The sequence below is a fragment of the Macrobrachium nipponense genome, chromosome 19 (assembly GCF_015104395.2).
Source record: "Macrobrachium nipponense isolate FS-2020 chromosome 19, ASM1510439v2, whole genome shotgun sequence".
NCBI lineage: Eukaryota > Metazoa > Arthropoda > Malacostraca > Decapoda > Palaemonidae > Macrobrachium > Macrobrachium nipponense.
Window position 1 is genome coordinate 25,897,519 of NC_061088.1, and position 18,313 is coordinate 25,915,831.

At 40.5% G+C, this 18,313-nt stretch overlaps 1 protein-coding gene across 2 annotated transcripts in view; it reads left to right on the top strand.

Moving 5' to 3' along the window:
- Positions 1-16,568, top strand: part of LOC135215309 (RPA-interacting protein A-like) — a 101,327-nt gene extending 84,759 nt beyond the window's left edge. Inside the window, exons 3-6 of one of the 2 annotated variants that reach the window (XM_064249872.1) lie at positions 1,528-1,628; positions 1,935-2,062; positions 15,183-15,326; positions 15,768-16,568. In XM_064249872.1, the coding sequence (XP_064105942.1) occupies positions 1,528-1,628; positions 1,935-2,062; positions 15,183-15,326; positions 15,768-15,911 (517 nt within the window). In that variant the 3' untranslated portion in view covers positions 15,912-16,568. The remainder of the gene's footprint in view (positions 1-1,527; positions 1,629-1,934; positions 2,063-15,182; positions 15,327-15,767) is intronic. The other variant, XM_064249877.1, reaches the window with a different exon arrangement.
- Positions 16,569-18,313: the final 1,745 nt, after the last annotated feature.

Sequence of the window (18,313 nt, forward strand, 5' to 3'; positions counted from 1 at the left end):
TTTGGTATCATAAGAAGCTTAAGATTTCAAAATATAAATGGAGTAAAGTATTTTTGATCTCGTAAAGTGTAGGAGGGGCAAGTAGCGAAGAGGAGGGGGATCATTAGGCTTTGGGGGATGGTCAGAACTTGAAAGAAGTAGCAAAATCGAGTAGGATCAGCCTGAATGAATTAAAAAGCGATTGCCACAGACTGTTGATAAATAAGAGTATCTCATAGGCAACTGAATAGAGATTAATAAGACATGTACTACAATAGAGATTAATAAGGCATGTATTGCCTTATGCAGCTTAGACATAGACACTGAAAGAGGAGTTGGAAGAGTTTAAGAGATGTGACTACAAAGTGCTAAGACTCATGACTGGAATGTAGCGGGATGATTATGCTCTATTACAAATGAAGTTGTTGAATCATGTGGTGTTCAACAGCTGGAAAGTACTATACTGAAATCTCATAGATTGAGGTTCCACTGCCTTTATTCAGTCTTGCTGTCCAAACACTTTTAACTCCCTCTTTTCACTGTCTAAAGCACTAAGTAGCTGAACATGCCCCAGTGTATGGCTTTATAGCAGTTTTTTCATAAATCATAAAATCTTCACAGATTGGTGGTCTGCACATGTAAAAAAAAAAAAAAAAGGGGGTGAGGTGCAGATAGTCCTTAAAACAGTAGACATGAAGTACTTGGAAGAAGGCAAGAAGTGCCAGAAAATCAGGGAAAAGGACATAACAGTGGACAGGTTAGATGTGAATGCAGACAGAAACTGTGCAAGACAAAAATAGAGCTAACTCCCACAGAGGGAGTAACTTGAGGTAAAAGTTTAATGATGATGATTGGTTTGAGTTTAGCAGTCTTCAAGATGTATTATAGATTTAAATTACATGAGGACTTATTAATATCTTGAGTAATTCTTATTAGTATTCCAGGTTTTTAATGCAAATGTAGAAAAGGAATTTCAAAAAAATTAAGATTATGATGAAAAATAGCAAGTGGGGCTCGCCACTGCTGTTGTATATGATGTTTGTCCTTCCACTCTTTCAAGCCTAATTTCCCCAATCATTCAGTCTAACTGACTTTTGCTGTTGCAGTTTTGCTGAGACCAAGTTCAGTGCACTGCAGTATAGTCTTACTCAACCCCTGAATGCCGTTTGAGATCCTATTGTGAGCGTTTCCTGAGTTTTGCTGTCCTTGTTTCGAATGAAGACTTGGTGACTTGTGACAATCTTCTCGTTACCCTTCTTGTTCCATAGCAAATACAGCACTGCTTTTCTGTGTGGTTCATCTTGTTTCAAACTTGTAAGATTATGTGCTAGTATACTTCATTGGCATGGTAAATCACTTGAAACTTGAGAGCATGTTTAAAATTTTTTATACATTATTCTTGATCATTTCTTTGAAAATTTTATCTTCCTCATAGCCTTTTTTTCATTACTCCATTGAAATATTTTTGATTGATTATACTGTACATGTATTCATTGTTTTATTGAATTGCTGCACATTTATAAATAGAGATTGATAAAAAAATTTCAGGATGTGGTCAACATCCAATGACGTATGCATGGCAGAAGGAGATGACCAATCTGCCATATTTGCATTGATGGAGGAGATACAACAAGAGCTAATATCAGAAGGTATGAGGAAGTGGCTCTGTTAATGAAGTATACATTGATGATAAGGACTAGAAGGGATCGAGCTTCTTGATTGTTTCCCTTGATTCTATTTTTGAAATTTGGCCAAGGGTAATTGATTTGAAGATGTGATCGAAGCTTAGAATGTAGCTTTAATATCCTGCACTTTTTTTACAAGTTTGGATGTATAGTCTAGGATTAGATAATACAGTACAGTGTAAGTTTAGTTTTGGCTAATGTTATAATCCTATTTAAATTGATGTTCGTTTAAGTGTATCATTTATGTAAGCATTTTTCCTGTTATTCCAGAGGAAAGGCTTCTAAGTGAGATTCTTAACTATGATGCAGCAGCCTTATCAAGCCAGGTTACGTCTCACCAGTCTGAAGACGTTATCTGTCCTGTTTGTCAGGTAGCAAATTTTGGAGGAGTTTTCTTTGTAGGTAGTCTTTATCTTTTCATTTACCCGGAGGATAAAAAGGAATTTGCTTCCACTGCATGATATCTGCAAATACATCAGGACCTCTTCTAGTAAATACTTATTTACTTTCACCTTTAATTCAATTACTCATGTGGTTTACTGTTGGGTTACTTGTAGTGTATGTCATATATCCCTCCCCCTTTTTTCACCCCTATATGTACATGTATTCTGATTATGCAGATGAGCCAAACACCTTTTCATCAAACCTATTTATTTATTTATTTATTTTTTTTTTTTTTTATTATAATTTTTTTTTTTTTTTGTGATACACTTTTGTCCTTGTGATATTTTGCACTTTTTCTCGGCCTTCTTTATTCTTCTGTCACCTTGAGTAGATTCCTTTTGAAATTATCAGCATAATTTATCAGCATTGTAGTGTAAGCTTTTCACTCTTAATGCTTATGAATCATTTTTGTTTTTTGAGTATTTCGATGGAGATTTTACTAAGATGGCAGGTAGCCGCATAAAAAGTCTTTTGCTTATTGCTGGAAAAACTTCTCGATAACTGTTTGGTATAAATCTCACAGAAGAAAAGGTAAGACTGTTAGAATTAATAGCATATCTAGGATTCTGTGGGTGGTGGAATAGTTTAGGAAAAGTGAATGCCAAGGATGATTTTGATCTTAATTAAAAAAAAATTTTATGCACAGTAAACTAATCAAACATCTATATGAAAGATTTACTGAACAATCGGGAATAAGAACTTAAGATTCCATCCAGAAGTTTAGGATGTGAGTCAGCTGCTAAAAGCCAAACTCGTGGGAAATATTAAAGATGTCAGGATAAAGGATTAAATACATTTCCTTGAGATAGACAGGGCCTCACAAATCTTGAGACTAAAAAGAATACGGTATACCAATTTTTTGCACATTTGAAGAGCTAGACACGATATTCTTCTCAAAAATTTAATTTACAATGAAGGATGACTTGTAGAATTGTTAACAAATTACATATACTTTAGTTAAAGAAGCTGCCAGTATGAAAATCATGATTAGGAGATCCAATGTCATAGACCTACCAGTGATCATACTTTGAGTTTTGTTAGGGTATAACCTAATACGCCCTAACTTGCACTTTGCACTAATTTCTGCTAGAAATTCAAGAACAACTGCACCTCTTTAATCAGGTGATGTGATTGATGCAAATCTGGTAGCATCATCTGCATCAACATCAAGCTTATTCTGTAGGCCAACCCAGTGCATATCATGTATATTAAAAAGTAGAAAGAGTGCTACCCTAAGGGCTAATGAACTCCAGAAATCACATTCCTGTAGTTGCTCAATGTCCATCAACAACTGTTCTTTGTAATGATTTAATTAAAAATTCAGTAATGAGAAGTGGAACCTTAACAGACAGCTTGGGAATCTTCCCCCCAAAAAGTAATTAAATTAGCCCAAGTAGTAATTGATTTATGTATAGCATGCCCAATATCCTGATGCCATCTACCATAACTTATAGTATACAGCAATTCCTTACAGCCTAGTAAACACAGCCACTTGCTGTAGTTCTGCTTCCTTTTGCTTGAAAGATATGTAATGTAAAAAAAAACTCTTGCCAGTATGTATTAAAAAAACCAAGAATTTTGTTCATGAAACTTACCTTTCAGATATATATATAGCTGTATTTCTGACGTCCGACAGAATTTCAAAACTCGCGGCACACGTAGTGGGGCGGCCAGGTGGTAGTACCCATTCCCGCCGCTGGGAGGCGGATATCAGGAACCATTCCCATTTTCTATTCATATTTTTTCTGTCGCCGGTGCTGCAAACAACTGTTTACAGTACCTCCGTCTAGGATTTTTTATTTATCTCGCTTAATATTATCTGGATTGACTTTTGGTATCGACTTCTGGATTGTTGGATTGGCACGCGTAATAGTGGATTGGTTTTTTATTTTGGATTGGCTTTTCTGTGTACATGATGTCGGGATCAAGTACTGGAAGTTTCAGAGTGTGTGTGAGGAGTGAATGTAAGGTGAGGCTTCTTAAACCTTCAGTTGATCCTCACACAGTTTGTATGGATTGCAGGGGGCATGTTTGCTTGGTTGATGATCGGTGCAATGAATGCAAGGATTTGGATGATGATAAATGGAAGATGTATGAGACCTATCGACGTAAATTGGAGCGCGATAGAGTCAGGAGGTCTTCCTCCAAGGGCAGTTCTACGAAAGGTAAGGAAAGTAACATTTCTCCTCCTCTAACACCAGTAGATTTTGCTCAACCTAATCCTGTTTTGTTGCCTTCGGGCCCCAGTGCTGTGTCTGGAGAAGGTAACACCCTTTCTCTGATTCTTGAGTCTATTCGCGCTCTCGAATCGAAAGTTTTGGCCCTAGAAACTGGCCCTGTGAAAGTTTGTGTTAGTGCCCCTATGTTTGTGTGAGCTCAGATCGGCCCCATAATGCCTCTAGGCCTAGACCTCTATCGGACTCCCAGGACTCAGGGAGTGGGTATGTCGAAAGCGCAAGGAGGGTTACGGGGGCTCCCCACCGATCTGGCGTCCCTTCGGCAGGCCTTGTTGCTAAATCCCAGGCTGCCAAGGAGCGCGCACGAGCGCGTGTCCTGAAGGATTGCTTTTCGTCCTCCGAAGCGTCCTCCCCGCGCAAGGGGTGGAGCGCTCGGAGAGACTCGCGTCCGTTGAAAAGGACCTTTCGCTTTGAGGACGCTTCACGTCCTATGTCTCCGCTTTCGTCAGAGGATGCTTATGACGCCTTTCCTCCTCAGAAGAGAGGGAGGGTTTCTACCGACGAGGACGTTGGTTTCCACGCACAGGCGTGTTCACCTGAGAGGCAGATAGCTGTACCTGCTAGAAGGAAGGAGGCGTCCCCTCGCCCCTCGCCTTCTCGCAGGCTCAGTCCTGCTCCTTCGTCACCTACGAAGGATATCCTAGTGTCCCTTCAGGACCAGATTACGTCGCTGATGGCTCAGAGGACTCGCCCAGCAGCAGTCGAGCCTAAGCGTAGGAAGGACGTTCGGCTGCCCGTCAAGAGGACGAAGCAGTCTCATTCTCTCTCGTCTCGCTCTCCTCCTCCGAATCGTCACCGTTCTCGTTCTCCGAGTAGATCTTTCGCTCTCTCAGTAGAGGACGCTCGCCAGGACGCTCGGCGTTCGAAGCAGGACGCTTTGCGCTCTCGGCAGGGAGCTGTTGAGGACGCTCGGCGTTCTGAGCAGGACGCTTTGCGCTCTCGGCAAGGCGCTGTTGAGGACGCTCGGCAGGACGCTCGGCGTTCGAAGCAGGACGCTTTGAGTTATCGACAGGACGCCTTTGAGGACGCTCGTCAGGACGCTCGCCGTTCGAAGCAGGACGCTTTTGAGGACGCTCAGCAGGACGCTTGCTTGGCTAAGCAGGACGCTTTTGGCGCCTCTCGTCAGGAAGCTCGCGCTTCCGTTGTAGGGACGTGTCTGTTAAGACAGTTCCCGTTGCTTCTAAGGACGCTCCTCTTTCACAAGATGTCCGTCCTTCTAAGGATCGTCGTAAGGGCGATTCCGTATGTAGCGGGTACTTCCAACCAACGGTAAGGTCATTGTTCAGGATTGAGATCTGCTGGACGTACGGCCCTTCTGATGGACGTTCTCCAGTTCCTCTTAGGGAGGAAGGGGAACTTAGTAGTCCAGGGAGTTCCGTCGAAGAAGAACCTCCGGTAGCTTCAGCTGTCTCGGACTATAAGGTTCTTGTCAGGCTGTTACGTTCATCCGTCGGGGAGAAGTTCCAGCCGGCAGCCCCTAGGTCTCCTCCCTCTCAACTTTCGTCTTCCAAGACCGTTAAGACCCCTGAGTTCGTCGAGATGAAGACATCGCTGTCGACCAAGAGGGCTTTTAAGAAGCTTCAAGATTTTATGTCTCGAAGGAAGGATCAGGGCAAGACCACTTTCGCCCTTCCTTCCCCCCTCTAGACTCGCCGGGAAAGGAGAATTTGGTATGAAACCAAGGAGGACGTGGGAGTAAAGGTTCCTTCGTCCGCTCTGGGTGACTTCTCCAGTTTAGTGGACGCTCAGAGGAGGTCTCTCTTATCGTCTGCTAAGGTGTCCTGGACTCCTGTGGAGACGGACCACCACTTGAAGGGACTGCTTCGCACCTTAAATGTCTTTAATTTCCTAGACTGGTGTCTGGGAGTTTTAGACCTTCAGTCTAGAAGTCCTGATTCTCAGTCTGGGGGAGCTGTCCAGCATGTTGTCATGTATGGACAAGGCCGTCAGGGATGGTTCGGAGGAGCTAGTTTCTCATTTTGGAACTGCTTTTCTGAAGAAAAGAGCTCTTCTATGCAATTTTACCGCTAAGTCGGTCTCTCCCGCTCAGAAAGCGGAATTGCTCTTTGCGCCTCTTTCGGACCATCTCTTCCCCCAGGCTATGGTAAAGGATCTTGCAACGAGTTTGCAAGAGAAGGCGACCCAGGACCTCTTGGTACAGTCTTCAAGACGTCCAGCAGTTCCTTCCACTCGGCATTCAGTAAACCCCCGAAGAAAGTCAAACCCTTTCGCGGGGGCACCCCCCTCCCCGAGAGCAGCTCTCGAGGGAGAGGTTTTCGAGAGGAAGAGCTTCATTCAAACCCAAAACCACCAAATGAAGATCTCGTCCTTCAGACGCCAGTCGGGGCCAGACTGAAATTCTTTGCGGAGGCAGAGAGGGCGGATCCTTGGACTCTCAAGATAGTAGAGCAGGGGTACAATCCCCTCCCCTTTTTACATCCTCCTCCTTTAACATCAACTCCCAGAGACCTCTCTCCATCTTATCAGGGAGAGAAGAAAAGTATTCTTTTCGATCGTTAGACCAGATGGTCGAAAAAAAGAGCGGTGGAACAAGTCTTGGACCTGGAGTCACCGGGCTTCTACAACAGGATTTTCCTAGTGCCGAAGCAGTCGTCAGGTTGGCGCCCAGTCCTGGATGTGAGCAGGCTCAATCTTTTTGTAGAAAAGATCAAATTCAAAATGGAGAACGCCTCAGTCGGTGCTGGGAGCCTTGAGAACCTGGCGACTGGATGGTGTCTCTGGACCTGCAGGACGCGTACTTCCACGTCCCGTCCACCCTCTTCAAGGAAGTACCTGAGATTCGTCTTAGACAACAGGGTTTTGGCAATTCAGAGCCCTTTGTTTCGGTCTCAGCACGGCCCCGATGGTTTTCACAATGATAATGAGGAATGTAGCGAAGTGGCTCCATTCGTCAGGGATCAGGATATCCCTCATTTTCCATCGACGATTGGCTGATCAGAGCGTCGTCGAGGCAGAAGTGTCTGAAGGACCTTCAGTTTACGTTAGCCCTAGCAAAGTCTCTGGGTCTTTTGTCAACTCCGAAAAGCGCATCTGACCCCGACACAGTCCATGCGTATGTATCTGGGGATTCAGATGGATTCAGTGGCTTTTCGGGCGTTTCCACATCCCAGGAACGTCAGCGACTGGGGTTAGAGAAAGTCGCAGCCTTCCTAGAGAGAGAAGCTTGTTCGGTGAGGGAGTGGATGAGTCTGCTGGGCACCATTTCCTCGCTAGAAAAGTTTGTCTCGCTGGAAGACTGCACCTCAGGCCTCTTCAATTTTTCCTTGCGGAAGATGGACGTCGAAAGAGGACCTGAATGCGATCCTAAGGATCTCCAACAAGGTAAAAGTCCACTTAAGATGGTGGCTCGACCCTCAGAAGTTACGAGAGGGCTTCTCCTTAAATCTTCTGAGCCCCGACCTAGTGTTGTTCTCAGACGCTTCCATTTCCGGTTGGGGAGCAACACTAGGGGGGGAGGAAGTGTCAGGCTCCGGAGAGGGGAACAGGTAGCCTGGCACATCAATGTAAAGGAACTGGCAGCGATATTCCTGTCGCTGCAGTTCTTCGAAGACAAACTGTCAAGCAAGGTTGTTCAAGTCACTCAGACAGTACCACAAGCCCTTGCGTATCTGAAGAATCAGGGAGGAACTCACTCCAGATCCCTTTTCTCCTGGCGAAGGAAGTTCTGCTATGGGCAGACGCAAGGGGCATCAAGATCCTGACAAGATTCGTGGCAGGGTTCAGAATGTCAGGGCGGACCTTCTCAGTCGACGAATTCAGATTCTACCAACAGAATGGACCTTGCACCAGGAAGTCTGTCAAACAATTATGGAGATTGTGGGGACGTCCTCTAGTAGACCTGTTCGCTACATCGAGGACGAAGAGGCTTCCTCTGTATTGCTCGGTTCTGGATCCAGGGGCAATTGCAGTGGACGCGTTGCTCTGGAACTGGACAGACCTGGATCTTTACGCCTTTCCCCCATTCAAGATCATGGGGGACGTAATGAGGAAGTTCGCCAGCTTCAGAAGGGACAAGGTTGACTCTGATTGCCCCAATGTGGCCAGCAAGAGAGTGGTTCACAGAGGTCATGACATTCCTTGTGGACTTCCCAAGAACGTTGCCCTGGAGGAGAGATCTACTCAGACAGCCTCACTTCAAAAGGTTTCACCGAAACCTCTCCGCTCTGGCTCTGACTGCGGTCAGACTATCGAAAAGTTGGCCAGAGCGAGAGGGCTTTTCAAAGGCAGCTGCGAGAGCAATCGCTAATGCTCGAAGAGCCTCTTCAAGAGCTGTCTACCAGTCTAAGTGGTCCTCCTTCAGGGCATGGTGCAAAAGGAAGGAATTTCCTCTTCCACGACCTCTGAATCAGATAGCAGATTTCTTACTCTATCTAAGAAATGTGCAGAAATTGGCAGTTCCTACAATCAAGGGTTTATAGGAGTATGTTGTCTGCCGTTTTTCGCCACAGAGGACTGGACCTCTCCGACAATAAGGATCTGCACGATCTCTTAAGGTCGTTCGAAACCACCAAGATTCCACAAGCAAGACCGCCCTCATGGAATCTCGATGTGGTTTTGAAACATCTCGATGCTAAGTCCTTTGAGGCCTCTCCATGAAGCTTCTCTAAGGGACTTGACGAGAAAAACGCTTTTCCTAGCTTCTCGGTGGCGACGGCGAAGAGAGTTAGTGAAATCCAAGCGTTCAGTAGCCTAGTGGGCTTCAAGGGAGACAACTGTCTGCTCGTTGAACCCATCTTTCTTGGCTAAGAACGAGAACCCGTCTAATCCTTGGCCAAAGAGCTTTGAAATCAAAGGAATATTGAGTCTCGTGGGTCAAGAACCAGAGAGAGCCCTGTGCCCTGTCAGGGCTCTCAAGTTCTATGTGAATAGGACTAAAGAGATAAGAGGTCCCTCAGGTAATCTCTGGTGCTCGGTGAAGAGACCAGATTTGCCGTTGTCGAAGAATGCTGTTGCTTTCTTCTTGAGGGACGTCATTAAAGAGGCTCATTCATCTTGCCAGAAGACTGATTTGAGCCTCTTTAAAGTGAAAGCTCACGAGGTCAGAGCCGTAGCTACTTCTCTTGCCTTCCAAAGGAATATGTCTATCAAAGATATTCTTGATAGCACCTTTTGGAGGAGCAATTCCGTATTCGCCTCACATTACCTCCGGGATGTGAGAACGATTTACGAGAACTGTAGTTCTTTGGGGCCTTACATTTCGGCAGACACAGTTTTGGGGCTGAAGGTAGCTCTCTCCCTATCCCTTAGCTTAGTTAGGTTAGTTTTATTGTGTTTTGGTTGATGGTGAGATCTTCTGTGGAAATCTCCCATTCCTTAGTGTTAATGTCAGGGTTTTTTTGGTTAGTTGGTCAGGTGGTGGTCAGTTGCAGTGTTACTGACGACATGTTTGGCTAGATGGTCTTGTCACATTGTGGTCACGTCCCCGTTGACAGAGCATCCAGAGTGCACCAGCACTACAGGTCCAAACCTGGCTGGCAACTCTGATAAAAGCATAAGCAGGCTTTAAGTGACAGTAATCACAGAGTCTACTTTGCTATCAGGTAAGGAACCAATAAGTTAATCTTTTATTTAATTTAAGTTTCCTAAAAATCCTAGTCAGTCTCTACCCACCATCCGAAGGTGGGATTCAGCTATATATATATCTGACAGGTAAGTTTCATGAACAAAATGTTATTGTTATAATACAATTAAGTTTGTTCATACTTACCTGGCAAGAGATATAATTAGAGTGGCCACCCTCCTCCCCTCAGGAGACAATGGGTCATGATACATAATTGCAATAGAAAATGGGAATGGTTCCTGATATCCGCCTCCCAGCGGCGGGAATGGGTACTACCACCTGGCCGCCCCACTACGTGTGCCGCGAGTTTTGAAATTCTGTCGGACGTCAGAAATACAGCTATATATATATCTGCCAGGTAAGTATGAACAAACTTAATTGTATTATAACAATAACATTTTTGTTTAACATTAGTAGTATGCAGAATAAAGGTTCCTTGGGCCTACCCTAAGGTAGGATTTGACAGCATGAGCACATCAGTAATAATACTGGTAACAATAATGCATCTGGTAGCAGCTAGAAGGAAGCACTTTATGTTCAAACAAAGACTGATTTAATAAGTTTTGGAACATTTTCATAGCACAAAGAAATTAAGATGCTTCATGTAATAAAGATGCAGCAAGACAGACAGTTCATGGATACTACTGAAAGATTATATATGGTAAATACTGTAGAATGGCTGGTGCCCAGAAATGCTTAAAGCTACAAAGGCAATCACTTAAAATTAGTGCTTAACTTTATGTATTTCATGACTTTTATTGAAAAGCTAGAGTTCTTTGTTGATGGGTTTTTTGTGTTAAATTGTTTCATAGAGAATGAGGGCATATGGAGGGCTAGAATTTTCTGTGAATCAAGACACATACCTATACAATACTTAGGATGTAGTCAGTAGCCATAACTTAATGGACATATACTTAGTGTTGCATAGTAAACTGTAGGGAGTTCAAAGCTCACTTTTTTCTTGACACATCACCTGTCTGTGCTGAGGAAGAAAGGTTCAGAAGGAGTCAGGGCTTGTCTGCTGATGATTAAGGACACAGATTCATACAGAGATGTATCATACTACACTACCATGTTTTGGATTTACTGGTGATAATTGTTGCCTGAACGTCAGTGCTTGAAGAATTCCATTATGATAGATTTCGGTATCTATTGTTGGTGTACATATTTACATTTGTTCAAATGTCATTATTTAATCGTAATTTAGGAAATTGTTAATCAGTCTTGAGACCTGTGTAGGGTTAATTAATAGAACCTGAAGCAAAACAACCTAGTTGATGTTGATATTTTTTTATGCAAGTTGACATGAGCCACTTGCTAAAGCTACTGTTGGTTGGTTCTAGGAACGCTGACATATCCTTAGACAACCTATGTAGTTTGGTTGAAGATTCGTAAGGTTTTCTTATTTTATAATACTGAGATATTGAGGGACTTTTCGTAAACTTGGTCTACACTATGTGAAAAAATTGTCTGCAGATGAATGGAAATCATATATAATGCTGTCTGATCTGAAGGGTAGTATAAATGCAAATTAGTAAAGTAATTGACAGCCAGTATGCATACAGACATCATTTGGTGGCTAATTATCGTAGACAATTTGGACATTGGGGAAAAGATTATTTGTATTAAAATCACGGACATTGGGGAAAAGATTAAGTGTATTAGAATCACTATGGGCAATCATAAAGGGGGAAAAGGTTAAGTGTATTAAAATCACTATAGGCAGTCATGAAGCTCTCATGTATCATCTTCATAACTTAGTTAGGTGGATAAGCATGTGGTCTTCTTGGCCGGGTGACCCCTGTTATATATAACACTTTGAAGGTAGTGTAACAGACTTTTGTTGTCCTTCTTCTGTACTAGCGGTTGTTTAGATGTGAAAGGAAGCTATTACATTACGTAGGTGTTAAATTCTGTTGTGGTTATGCACCTAACTCTACTTACTCATTGATAAGGTTAGGTTTCAAAGACTCTTGCCATGTCTTTAATAGTAATCTTCATCTTTAAAGCCTAAGCTAATAGCACCCTAGCCTACGTTGATAAGTATTCTATGGTTATATAGCATAAGTTGAGGCTACCTAGTACTACTGTAGCTTAATTGGTCAGATGCAGTTTGAAATTTTAATTGTTGAAATTTCAATAAATAAGAAATGGATAATTTATGCAAAAGATTGCAGCTGTTTTACTGAAAACAGAAATCTGGAGCTGATTAGTAAGTGTTGTAGATGACACCGTCTTACCCTATATTACCAAGCCAGTCACCTACCAAGCATCCATTCTTTGATTCATGGTTTGTAGGTAATGCAGCTATACATACATAGATATTTTTATTGAGAAAAGAGGTTAACCAGACCACTGGACTAACATTCTTTGCTTGCGTACAGCTTTCACAAAGGCTTTGTTTTCAGTAAATGTTAGAGGTGTTAACTCACCCTTTCCATCAATTTCAGTTTTACACTACTTATGTAGTACATTCCAAGTAAACTTATTAATCCATTATTTTATAGCTAATATCGCACTTACCTTCATTACCTTTTCCTAAGTCCTGCTTCTCATAATTTCATAGCATTTTTATCTGCCTCCTTTTTTCTTGGGTTTTTGTGGTTTCTTTGTACTGTATATTGTTAAGTGAATTAAGTGCTTTTACTTTGTATTGCTTTAGTCTTTTCCTGCTTGATATTATTCCTTTATCCATACTGTTGTACAATTATGCTTTACTTTCCTGTATTTTATGTTATTTGCACTTACTTCATTTCTGTTTGTGTTGGTTTTGGATGTATCAAGTGAAGGGATTAGAAATGAAAATCTATTGGAATTGTTAAATGCAGGTGATCTTGTGATAATGGCAGACTGAAGAATTGCAAAGAAAGGTAAGAGAGTGGTAGGAATCTCTTGATTGGGTTAGTATGAAGGTAAACATGGGTGAAAATGAGGTAATGGTGCATAGCAAGCAGGGAGAGAATTGGTTATTTATACAAGATGAAGAGGCTAGATTTGATTTAGAAAATTTCAAGCACTTGGAATCAACTGTAAGTGAGGAGGGAAAGTGTGAAGCTAAGGTTGAAAGCTTTTGGGGGAAATGAGGAAGATGGCAAGGGTAGTGTGATACACAAGAATGCCAAATAAAAAAAATGCCAAATAAAATGAAGATAAAGATCTGTTGCCCTGTAGTCAGGCTAAGGATGATGTATGGTTCAGAAACATGGGCATTAAGAAGGAAAGAGCAAACAGAAATGAAGATGATTAGGTGGACTTTGAAGATGTTGTTTAAGAGGCGGCAAAATGAAGAAATTGGAAGTGTTGGAGAGGCAAAGATTGCCTGATATGATAGCACTGAAGTTGAGTGTGTTTGAGCATGTGTTAAGGGTGAGTGAGGAGTAAAGAGTGATGAGATTGGAACTTTTTGGTTCTTTTCCTAGAGATTGCTGGAGTACATGCATTAAGGGTGTTGATGCTTAAGCATAGGGATAATAATGAGGATGGAGATGTTCTTATTTTATTTGGGTCATAATTTTCTAGTATTATTACCATGTATTGATGTATCATACCTTTAAAGACAACCAAGCTTATATTTGGTACTGCAAAATTGATTGCATTTCATAAATCCCAGACTAGTATGGGAACCATGGATTTGGAATGTTGTGTTAGAAGTTGTCACTGCATGTATTTAATATCAGTGAAATATAAGGGCTTTAAAGTTATCATCATTTTAAATCAGCATAGCCATGAGTAACACATACAGACTCATAAAGACTGGTACAAAGAATGGGTTCTTAAGAGAGATGAAAATTAGCAAAGTGGAAAGAGATGGAAGAGAGTGAATGACAATTGAAAGGCAAAAGTCAGGCATCTTTGTCATTTGGAGGATAAAATGAACCTTCAGCACCTTCGACTGTGCTCTGCTCAAGGCAAGCTAGTACCATTGGAGAGGATTATTATTATTATTATTGTTGCTATTATTATTATTATTAAAGATTAAGAAGCCCACTGAGTCACACTGCTGGACTCTTAAAGGGCCTGGCCAAAAAATTTTGATCTTGAGTGGAATTAAGAATAAAACTATATGTATCGAAGTGCCGTGTCTTGGACGTTGGCAGTCATTCGCCTCCACCTCTCTCGATCTCTAGCCACTTGTATTAGTTGATTTACAGTGTAATCTCCATTCAAGTCTTCCACTAAGCTGTCCAAGTATTTTACTCTTTGTCTACCTCTCGCTCTCCTGCCCTCTATCCTTCCAGTATGGCACAAATGCTCTATTTTCTCACTTCTTATTATATGTCCAACAAAATTCATTTGTCTCTTCCTTATTTCTCTTATAAGGGCTCTGTGTTCCTGTTCTTGCTAACACCTCATTTGTCACTCTATCTGTCCATGATATTCTCAGCATTCTTCTATAAAACCACATCTTCGCTGCATTTAACTTGGCTTTCAAATCCCTGGTGATTGTCCAGCTTTTTGATTCATACATAAGGGTGGACCACACATACTTTTTCAGAGCTCTTGTTCTTGTTTGAGTTCCAATTTTGTTATTTGTTACAAGATTTTTCATATTCTTTAAAGAGTTTTTAGCTATCAGAATCCTCCTTTCAATATCTTGTTTTGCTCTCGTATCTTGTGTTAGTAGACTGCCCAGGTAAACAAAACTGTTTGTTTGTTTTATTCTTATAGTGTTTATCAGTATCTTACAAATTGGTGGATCTCTATTCTTTGATGCAACTACAACTTTCGTTTTTCTTACACAAATTTTCAGTCCCATTTTTTCACTCTCCCTGTTAACTGTGTCTACTAATGTTAAGTTAAAAAAGGAAGACTAAGAATGTGAACTCTGTGGTCTAGTCAGGCCATTTATTATTAATGAAGAATAATAGTATTACTCTCCCTGTTAACTGTGTCGACTAATGTTAAGTTAAAAAAGGTAGACTAAGAATGTGAACTCTGTGGTCTAGTCAGGCCATTTATTATTAATGAAGAATAATAGTATTAAAAGTTATGCAGTTAAATGAGAAGAGACCAAATGGAATTGGATGAAAGTGAATGTAGAGAGCAATGCAACGGGGTTTGAAAGGATGCTGCAAAGAATTTTTAGCACCATCTGCAGATTGCTGCACAAGGTGCAATGCAAGCAGAATATCCTCATAGAGGGCAAACATTATGCTGTTGGATGTAGCCAATGGTATAATGGGGATTGACAATCGTTATTATAAGTAGACTTATCCAGGTATAAATTTCACTAGACTTCCACTTTATATTCCTCAGGTCCAAGTCTTGAAAGAGTCTGCTGCAGGAGAAAGAAATACTTTTTTAAATCCCTCTTTAAAAACTACGTCAACTGCTGCGTCAAGTGTACTGACATGCAGTTGTGGGTTAGCATTACAAGGAGCCAATGTAACACTTAGCACAGTAAGCATCAATTCCTTTGAACAAATTTAATTGACAGTTTAAGTGAAAACCAAGAATTGTAGAAGTAAACTTTTTGATACAGTAATTTTGATCTTACTCTCTGTGTATCAGTCCATTTCCTATCTATTTGTCTCTGGAATTGCTATATATTTCTTATTTTTGGTCTAAATTCCCTCTCCTAGACCTGCCCCTCATCTTAACATTACTTGTTGTTTGAAGTATGTTCACGTGAAGGAGTCTATATTGACGAATTAGTTGAAATTCTTAATAATGTATGGTTTCTTTTGCTGCATTACATACCTTGTACATCATACATACATGTTCGATAGGTAGTATGTAAAGGATCCTAAAAAGTAAAGTTGTTTTAAAGAAAATTGGAATTTTCCCTTGAGTTCCTTGTAATAATGATTTGAATTTATAATTTTGTTTCCATTCTTGTAGGTAAAGTCAAGTTTGGAGAATACGGTTTCCCAGCACAGTCAGACATGCACTGGTAAAATGTCTTTCACTCCAACAACTGATACCCAAGGGACAAATGTGCTTAGCACCTGCAACATGTGTGACTGGATGGCCTTTCTGCTCTAGTGTCAGAGTGTCTAAGTCATAATGTATATGCAATTCATATTAATCAAGAGGCTATTAAATCATGTTTTGGGTAAGTATTGAATTGCTTGTGAATTTTTGTAAAGGTTGATGTCATGTGTTTGGGATTTTTGTGACTGGGTTTCATCTGCAAGACAAACTTCTCTGGAATTGCAGACAAGCAGAAGGCTTGGGTGTCAGTTCTTATTCCTTTTTTTATGTGAATGCTCATATATTTAAGATAAGTACAGTGATCATTGGAATATCTAGATACCCTGAATGAGTTTTTAGGATGTTACCAAACTGCTAGACATTTTTATTATGTTGGGAGTGTGTTAAGACAGTCTTGTTACAGAGATGGCCAATTTTGACTTTATACAGTATTTGCTGTGGTCATGTGATATTGCTTTAAGGTTGTATATATTTGGTGATATAACATTATATCTTCTATTTATTAGGGAAACTGTATTGATAATTTTTAAGCATATAGAATTCCATGTAATAAAACCTGGAAGAGTGGTCAGGGTTTGGTTGCCATGTTAGTTGTAATGATCATTGATGTGCTATGGAATGAATGATAAAGTATGTAATCTCATAGTTTTATCTCTCTAAGAACTTTTATATTGTGACATTTAAATAAAGACATTATTGTTTGATGAATTTTGCTTTCCTTTTCCATCCTCTTATGTCTTTTCCTAATTGGTTTTATCGTTTGGGTAGAGACTGAAAGTATTTTCATTTATGGGCCATAATGTATATGAGCAAACTAAATTCATTGGTGCACTTGTATCATGTGAAAACTTTTCCTCCTGTTTGTCATACATAGTAAAGGCAGACCCCAGTTATTGCGATCTGCTTTTATGGCGCTTGTCTAGCGCCATAACAGGCTGAGTTTCGGTTATCGGCACCAGAGTTATGGCACCATAACATACCTAACAGAGGCGCCATAAATTGCAGTTTCATTTAATGGCGGTTGTTGTTGTTTATCAATGCCCCGCCGAGAACGGAACCCCTGCCGATAACTGGGGACTGCCTGTAATAGTTTTATGGTGCCAATTTAGTAATAATGTGTGCTTATGTAATTCCATACTCTTATTTTATTTTCATTGAGAGGTATATCTGACATATGAAACATACTCATGATGTCAGTAATTAAAGTGTGTTCCTAGCATGTAGGTCTTATATGTGAGCCTCAGAATGTCTGCCATGGATTAATGCCAGATTATCAGAACCCAAGTAATCTACATGTAAGACATTGAACAGATATTTAGGTGTTCTATAAAGTTATGGAGCAAAATACTTTTATTTATCTTGTTGCTCTATATAATCAGTGTTTATTTAAAAAAATTTTGTACTTTGTTGATCAAACTTATTCTTCTTTTCTTTGATGTGTCTCCATTTTCAGGTTTTATTTGCAAGATTAGTTTTTTTTAAGGAGTGTTCAGTATAGTATTACAAGTAATTATGATTTATTTTTACTTACAATATATACTATTTGTTCACAGAACTTTGAATTTTGTCATAAATTTAGTGAACATTCCTTATTACATTTTTACATTTATTTCATGTGTTTGTATAACCAGCCCGAGAAGAGTCTACTTGAGACTCAGAGGTCTGGAAAAACTAAGCCCTATGAATAATTCATGTGTTTTATGGATGATTCAAAGTATATGGGGAATTTAGCAGATGTACACTTGCTAATCACTACTACCAGTACTGTATACTGTTGGTGTTTAAGATTTGTTGCTGATATTGCAGCCAAAAAATTGGGTGTACTTTCACCAATCTTTTAAGTAGATGTGTTGATGGTTCTATAGCTCATACTACATTTTTTTATGTATTATGGCCAATTTTAATGATTCTGTTTGTAAATCGATGATGTACTGTGAAAGTAAACCTTCTAGGGAATTAACTTAATTAGAACTGACATGGAAGAACTGAAGATACTGTCAAGAGGAGAGACAATAATTGAATTAAAGGTCAACAGTACAGGTAAGTGCATGGTTTACAGAGTAAGAGTGTACTGAGCTTGGCTTGGAACAGATTTCAAGCTGAAGACAACCTCATGCAGTCATGACTCGGTTACCTTCGCCAACTCTTTCCTCATCTTGTACTCATCCCACCGTGACCTGTATCCAACGTTGCATTGAAGCGCTGTAGGGTACATGCACTGGAGCCTTCATGTAGTCTTATTCTTAAAATAGTTCCAAGATGTGTTCCTTGTGTCATTTTCCAGAAAGGGGAAAAAAAGTCAGCTGTTAAAGAATTTAATGTCAGGTACTCACCCAAATTAGAATTGGCAGTTTCATAATTCTTCGTTCACCTGTCTGAAGTACAATTCATGCCTTATTAATCTATATTTTTCTTTTCGAAGATGGAAGAAATCTTATGAATTATATCTTTAG